This window comes from Chaetura pelagica, unplaced genomic scaffold (genome assembly GCF_000747805.2).
Source record: "Chaetura pelagica isolate M959 unplaced genomic scaffold, ChaPel_1.0 scaffold249, whole genome shotgun sequence".
Lineage (NCBI taxonomy): Eukaryota > Metazoa > Chordata > Aves > Apodiformes > Apodidae > Chaetura > Chaetura pelagica.
The window spans coordinates 188,554-196,401 of NW_009954538.1; the positions used below are offsets into that span (position 1 = coordinate 188,554).

At 45.7% G+C, this 7,848-nt stretch overlaps 1 protein-coding gene across 1 annotated transcript in view; it reads left to right on the forward strand.

Annotated features, from left to right (window-relative positions):
- Positions 1 to 5,044, forward strand: part of LOC104395167 (glutathione S-transferase theta-1) — a 6,013-nt gene extending 969 nt beyond the window's left edge. Inside the window, exons 2-5 of the mRNA XM_010004849.1 lie at positions 101 to 188; positions 1,323 to 1,473; positions 3,688 to 3,864; positions 4,844 to 5,044. Coding sequence (XP_010003151.1) covers positions 101 to 188; positions 1,323 to 1,473; positions 3,688 to 3,864; positions 4,844 to 5,044 — 617 coding nt within the window. The remainder of the gene's footprint in view (positions 1 to 100; positions 189 to 1,322; positions 1,474 to 3,687; positions 3,865 to 4,843) is intronic.
- The last annotated feature ends 2,804 nt before the right edge of the window (positions 5,045 to 7,848 follow it).

A 7,848-nucleotide genomic window follows, 5' to 3' on the forward strand; every position in this document is an offset into this window, starting at 1 on the left:
AAACCTAACACAGTTCACTGATTGTCCAGCTACAGGTATTTCACTGATCATCCATTGCAGATACAGTTCCAACCCCTGACTTGTCTGTTCATGTTCTTAGGGCCATCAAATAGTGAAGGAGCTGGCAAAGTCAGCCTGTTGAAGAAAGTACCAGCACTAAAGGATGGAGACTTCACCCTAGCAGAATGGTAAGAACTCAGTCCTTAGACTTCCTTGGATATCATTAATCTGTGCAGTATTTAGGAGATGTCATTCCCACTGAATTATTAAGAGCCACAGAATGTATGGACATGTTTGTTCTTTTTAATAGGGTAACCTCATTTGCTCTGTTTTCTTTTTCTGTCTGAATTATCTTTCAGAATGTAAACAAATCATCTGACTTAAGTTCTTGATCATCTCCTGAAAGCACTTACCTCAAAATGGGATTATAAACATTTCTGGGAAATGTTTAAAGCTTATAAAAAATCCCTTCTACCCTAGGAAAACAAAAACAAACCCAAACAAACAAACAAAACCACCCAACAACTCTTTTATCCTAGGGAAAAAATAAAATTCTTTATCTGAATTAGTCATGAAGGCCAAGCTAACACTTACAGAAGTAAAATCGAGGTTTTACATTATAAGACTATTATGGAGACTGGTTAATTGTGTGAAAATACTGAAATAATTGAACTACTGTAGTAGCAGCAGAGAAGGAGAGTCTGCAATGCTTCTGCTTTGTCAGCACAGGATTTTCTGTGGCATCACTTTCCATAGTAACAATCTACATATTGTTGCAGATGACTAAGATATTTTTCCATTTGGATTAGTGAAAGTATAAACATCTGAACCAACACAAAAAGATTCTGTAGGCTCTCCTTGCTGGGAATTCCACTGACTTCAATGGAAGCTGCAGGCTAGAAGGAGATAAATCAGGTGAAAAGGCAACATGACTCATTAGGGAGTTTCATTTAGTACAAAAGTTCATAAATATGCAGAGGTCTCAGAGAGATGGGTGAGAACAGTTGAGGAATAAGTGGGATTAAGATTGCTGATAGATTATTATGGAAGGTTTTTTATTCTTTACCTTAATACCATCCAGCAGCACTAACCATGGAGCAGTGCTGTGATTTTCCAGCAGGTTGAAGTTTTCAGGGGAACTAAGGTGATCAGGTGCCATCTCTGTTGTCAGCATGAATTAGATGCCTATGCATAACCTGTGATCCAAAGGCTTTTGAGTGGAAGCAGCACATTCAGAAGGGGCAGGAGAGGGATCTTAGCTGAAAGCTTTCTGCATCCTAACTCTCTGGCCCCTTTCATGTCTCTTTTTGCTGTCTGAGCAGCACTGCCATTCTGCTGTACCTGACTCGAAAGTACAACACTCCCGACCACTGGTACCCATCAGACATCCAGAAACGGGCCCAGGTAGATGAGTACCTCTCCTGGCACCATGCTAACATCAGGGCTAATGCTCCCAAGACCATGTGGATCAAGGTAAGGAGACCAAATATTAAAATGTGAGTAAAGGAGGTGCTTTCCTGGCAGAATGTTGAGCACTTGAACAGCCCCAGTTTGGAGTGTTTGTCACACTGAGATAGCAAACCTGGGCCATCCCCAGCTGAGAGGAGCTGTCAGAGAGGGAGCTGCTCCTGATTGCTCTCTGACAGGATCTGGCAAAAGCAGCTTTGGTAATTTTGGCTTTTTCCTTAAAGTAGGGCTGGTACAGAAGGTCTTGAAGACCAACAGAATTCCATTGCCTGGATTTGTAGATTCCTATGTAATAGATTGGGGATGGCCTCCAAGAGCATCCCCTGGAAACATTCAAGGAGGCTCTGAGCAACCTGATCTTGTCAAAAAGCTCCCTGTGCACTGCAGAGGGGTTTGAACTAGACCTTTAAAGGTCTTTAACAACCCCAAACATTCTATGATTCCATGATTCTGTGGTGCTGGGGACTGAGGCCTCAGGCCCCTCCCTGCACAGCTGTGCAGAGTGTGCACTTAGAAGTTTTGCTTCTTTGGCCAGCATATACTTTGTTGCTGGAAGCAGAAAGGCTTGTGTTCTTCACACAGCAAGTCCCTGCAGTCCCATCAGGGTGGAAATCCAGAAGGAGCCTTCTGCATCCAGCACCCTCCTCTGAAATGGGTTCAGGGATAGACAGAGCAGAGACACAAAGAGAGTGACAGAATTTCTGTATTCAGTGTGGTCCAGAATCACCCTGAGGCAGAACATTTACTATCAGATGGTTTTGCTGGACACTTATTCCCAGCCAACCATGAAGCAGTTCAAGCAAGTATCCTTGAGAAGGCTCAGGTGCAAATGTAGCCCTGCAAGTAGAGCTGTGGTGTGGAATTTCAGATGAAATCAGGGTTGCCAGTAAACAGGTAAGAACTTCACTCTTCCTGTGGAATGTTTGCCATTGTTTGTGACTAAGAAAGCCTATGAGGACTCATTTAGCTTTTTGGCTTATCAACATTTGAATTTTTGGCTAGAGAGCACGGAGAAACAATTCAAATATGAGTCAGATTTATACAAGAAGCAGTTTTTTCCAATCTCTGCAGGCTGTTACTGCAGTGCTGAGGGAGAGAAATCCAACTGGCCTATTAGCTAGACAGGAGAAAAGATAGACTGCCCCAAGATACAGGAAAAGAAGGAGATGATGTTTCAAGGGGTTCTACCCAGAGATCCTATCATGCATAATTGGAACCACTTAGGAAGGGAACTTGCCATGAACTTTCTGGTTAAATAGATTCCACATGTATTTGGCAAAAATTCTGGCTTGGATGAAGCAATCCCAACTTGAATTGTTGAATACACTGGCCCTAAGAAGAAATGCAGTCCACTCCCTCTGATGGAAATCTGTCTCTTTGATTTTGCTTCTTTAAATAAACTGCATTTCTGTAGCTGTGGTAGGTGGAGGCAGAGCAGTTGTGAAACACTGAGGGCCCCAACAGTGCCTGCACCTCTGTGAATGCTGACAGATCTCATGGAAAAGCAACTACCCCCTGTGCCAGAAAGTCCCTGGAGACAAGGACCGCACTGACATGATTGGTCTGAAAAAAGTTCTAGTGGTTTAAAGAACGATGTTTGGGAGGCCACAGAAAGGCTGGTGTAAAAATGGCACTTGCCCACTCCCAGCCTTGCTGGCTGCTGTCACACAGAGGAAGCCATTTCCTGCCTCTCCAGCCAGTGTTGATGCATTCCAGTCCCTCCCAAGCTCCCTGCCACTGCCTCCACCACGTCCTCCTCCCCGCTAGCCTGCAGGACGGGCAGCAGGGGTGGCAGGTGGGCAGGCAGCCTGCTGACCCATCTGGGCAGGCTGTTGAACAGAGGACATTGCAGGGGTGACTGTGGCAGAGAGTTGTCTTTCTTGGAGCTGTTGCCTGTTTTGTAACCCACCGAGGAGGAGTGGGAGGGCGCGAGTGCTGGGCTGAAAACGAGCTGAATCCTTGGCTTTGTTCTGCACGTGCTGCCCAGGAGCTGGAGGTCATTGTCACAGCAGATCTGCCACTTGGGACTGCTTGTGTGTTCTCTGTCCATGAGCCACTTGGAACTGCAGCAGCCCATGAAGCTCTAGCATCAACCTCTCGTGTGGCTTTGCTGCAGGATCACTGAAGAGCCAGAGTAGCTCTTGGGGTGTAACTTAAGTGGCCACCACCAGGTCCCTGAGCAGGTGGCTGCTTGTGTTCCTAAGTCCCTTCTCTCCTCAGGTGCTGATTCCCCTCTTCACAGGGCAGCCTCTGCCCTCCGAGAAGCTCCAGGAGGTTATGGAAGGGCTGTCCACTTCCCTGAAGCAATTTGAGGAGAGGTTTCTGCAGGACAAGGCTTTTATCATTGGGAGTGAGATCTCCCTGGCGGACCTTGTGGCCATTGTGGAGCTCATGCAAGTGAGTGCTGGAGTGTGGTAAGGAGGGCTCAGTACAAGGCAGAACAGATGCTGTGGGCAGGTAGGGGTGCAGCAGGTGGTAACACTACCCTAGAAAGAGGAGTGAGGGCACATCTCAGCAGAGCTGGCCTAGGACAATCAGGAGAATATGGGAGTGGGTTCAGAAAACCAGGTTAAAAAAAAGCTGACTGCAATAGATCTCTGTTGTTTCTGTCCTCTAACAATACTTCTCATCCTCCTTCATCCTTTATCATGACTTCATTTTTATATGTAAAGATAAGAGGCAATAGCAGACAGGTCTGATGAGGGATATAGGACTATTTTTATAAATCACTAATATTCCTGTTCAGCTGTTACTTGCCCATTGCCATGTCTGGAGGAGGCAGGACTGAACAACAGCCAGAGGCAATCAAATTGAGTCTGTTACAAACTGCTTGTTCCTTGCCAGATTGTCAAGGCCTGAATCCTGCAGCCCAGAAGTGATTGTTTCTCCCAATTCAGTGTCACAGAGACTGAAAAACAGCAGTTCAGCTTCTCTCCACAGAGTGGCACAGGCAGAAGGGAGAAGAGGGGCAGACGAAACCAGCTAAGACACCAGTTCAGTTAAATACGTGGTGTTTTGTGCTGTGGTTCTGCTACATGATGTGGCACTGCAGACTGTGCAGTTGTCCCTGGAACTGTCAGCCCACTGTGATCTTCAATGCTGTGGCTGAAAATCTCTCACAGTAAGTGGCAGTCATCTCTGCTGCTCACTCCAGCACCCAGGAATTAACTTGTAAATGCCCTTTGAAGCACAGGGTAGCTTCTGTGTCCCCAGCTAGACACACCAGAGGAGTTTCCCCTCCTTCCTGCTGCTTCTGTGAGCTCTTCTTCATTGTTTTACCTCTGCCTGTACCTGCAGGTACACTTTTGGTGCCTGTTTTCTTGGTGAAGAAGTGACTGCCCAAGGCCTCACTGTTGCTCTCTCCCCCTTTCTGCAGCCTGTTGGAGTTGGCTGTGACATCTTCGAGGACAGGCCCAGGCTCAGGGAGTGGCGCAGGCGGGTGGAGGATGCGGTGGGGAAAGAGCTTTTCTTCCAAGCCCATGAGATGATCCTCAATATCAAAGAACTGAGCAACATTCAAATTGATCCACAGCTGAAAGAGCAACTGACACCTGTGTTGATGAAGATGATGAAATGAACGAATCTATCTTACCATTTTTCCTGCCTTTTTTTTTTTTTTTTGCAACATCTTCTGTGACCTCCAGTTCTACATGGAACTGTCAGAGCACTGTCATTCTTTCTAACACAGAAACTGCAGTGTGTTTCCCCCCACCAGGCCTTTCCTGTATCTTTGGGGGGTGGAAGCTGGGCAAAGTTTAAGACCTGAAACATTAAATTTATCCAAAAAGCTGAAGCCCTACAGGTCACTCAACACATGCATCTGGGTTTTATTTCAGACTTAGTCTTCTCAAAGATGTTGAGACACGAATGACAAAATCTGAGCCAGCCTGCAAACTGGGAACATTAGAGAACTGTATAGGATGAGGGTTGTTTTCATGTATATTTAATATTTACAGCTCCTTCTCAGGAGGCAAGCACTGGAAAGCCTGCCTGATCCTCACCTTCCTCCCACGTGTCTGCACAGACAAGCACGGAGCAAAACCACAGGCAGGCACAAAAGTGAAAAACAACATGGAATTTTATTCCTTTTTATGTTTCTGATTACTGAGGCATCTTGCTTGGCTGTCCATCTACATTCCACACTTCTTCTGTTTGTTCTTAGGATCCTGTGAGAAGTTTCTTCATAATCTACAACTGTGAATCTTCTTAACTCTTTGGTTTAATCACTGCTCTTTGTTTTTTAAAGCCTGGATTTAGTTGGTGCTTGGTCTGCCAGCTCACAGGTGGCAGGGGCTGTTGTTGGAGACTTGTGCAATAAAGACCAAACCACTTCAAAAAGCTGAGGGTGGGCACAGCCTTCAAATAATGGCCTACCTAAAATACTCTGTTGGTATTACATAGGGGTACACTGAAAGAATGCAATCACAGGTATTTCTTGAAAGAGAATGTAACAGCAATCAAAGTGGTTTTTCCTGTGCCAATGCTGTAATAGCAATCCACATGTCTCCTAGAAAATGCAAAGGGGGAATAAATCTAGATGTGGTCTTCTGAGACTGTTTTGGATGGAAGTTCACCAAGTAAGTCACCCTGTGCAGCTGAAGCAATAAGAGGTTTTGTGGCATTGAGCAACATATGCAGCACAATAAAAGGGCAGAGGGTTGTTTTGGAGCTTTTGGACTGTGTTTATTTCTGGTTAGCTGTAGCTCAAAGACAACACCCTTTTGTACTGCAGCACGATTCATGAGGTAAAATTGAGAGAATGCAACCAGTTCTAGTTTCCTCAGTTTAAAAAAAGCCAACTGCCAAGGAAGCAGAAACTGGTGGGACATGAATCTCAACATTCACGAGTAGCTGTTTCCCTTGAACGTTACCCTGAAATCCTTGCCCAAGGGCTCTTCCTGCTAGGAATATGACAAAATGAGTAAATAATCCAGGAATTGCTTCTCGCACTAATCAGTTTCTTTCCTGTGCAGTGTTACCATGCTTTGGCTGGTGATGTTTGTGCTGGTAATTTCCATAAACCCCAATGTGATCTGGTGATGTTTTCCACTAAGGTTTCAGTTCCAGATACTGCTGATTTAGTCTGGAGCATAGGGAGATTTGAGATTCCCTGTCTGCAAAGAGAACTGCTTTATAAACTCTGAAAACTCCGTGGGGCTGTGAACCATCAGGAGTGAAGGACAATGTGTATCATCAATGATGTTTCTAATAGCCCCATCTCCTTTTGTAGCTGCTGACATCCATGATTGAATCTCCTCTTTTCCTTTTGGAGGCCTTCCAGTGTGCTGGTTTCTTATCACATAGAGGTTTTTGGCCTTGGAATTGAAAGAGATTTTTAGTATTTGAAGGAATGAGAGCAACAGGACAGCACCTTATCTGGAGGCAGTGGGGCAATGGTGGGCTTGCACCTGGGTTTGCAAGGCAGCTGACTACCCCACTGCCTTCCTTTTGGTGACAAACTCAGGGTCACATCTATTGACAAGATTTTACCTTGCTGTAAATATACCCCGGAATGTAACAAGCAGTTTTCATGGGTTATTTTGTCTGCTGCTTTTCTGGCTTTGAAGGAGATGTCCGTATTGCTGCTTAACCTCCAGCAGCCAGCCCTGCCAGCCCTGCTGTGCCCTGTCCCCTCTTCATTTGGGTCTCTTCACAATCTCTTGCCTAGAAATCTGTTTCCAGCCTTTTTTTTTTCTGGCTGATTTACCCACACTGTTCCTTGAGCCAGTATTGTCTTCATTAGCAGCAGTGGAGGCCAAGCAATTCCCCCAGTGGAAAAAATTAGCAATTCCATCAGTTTTCACTAGGCTTGTCTAGAACTGTAGAAAACCAAAACATCCTATTATACAGGGCCCATTTTCACAACAGAGCTGTGCCTTGAACAAGGTGACCTTTGAGTCTAGCTGGTTCCCAGCCTTTTGCTGTAAGTATGCAAGGTGTTTTATTATATTTAGATTATGTTGACATATGTTAGATTCTTATTGTATATAATACAATAGTATATGCTCATGGGAGCAGGGAAGCACCCACAGCCACTGCCAGGAGGGAAGGGGATGGCAGGTGTGAGTGCTGCCAAGATGTTTGGTTATGTCATGGTTAGATAAAAAACGAAGTCAATCGTGTGTCAGAAACCAAGAAATCACAGAACAGGAAAAAAAAGAAGCTGGGAAACGAAAAAAATTGTGAAAAAACTCATTTATGGCACAACAATTTCCAACAGCTCCCTGCCGGTGGGCAGGGGCAGGACATTAGACATGACCAAGCCCCGTGGGGCAGGACAGGGGCTGCTTCTCCAGGGCTGCCTTTCTGCCTTCACCTCTCGGCCCCTCCTCGCGGCGGGCGCTGCGCTGGCTCCAGGGGGTCCCGGCTCTGCCTCTGGCC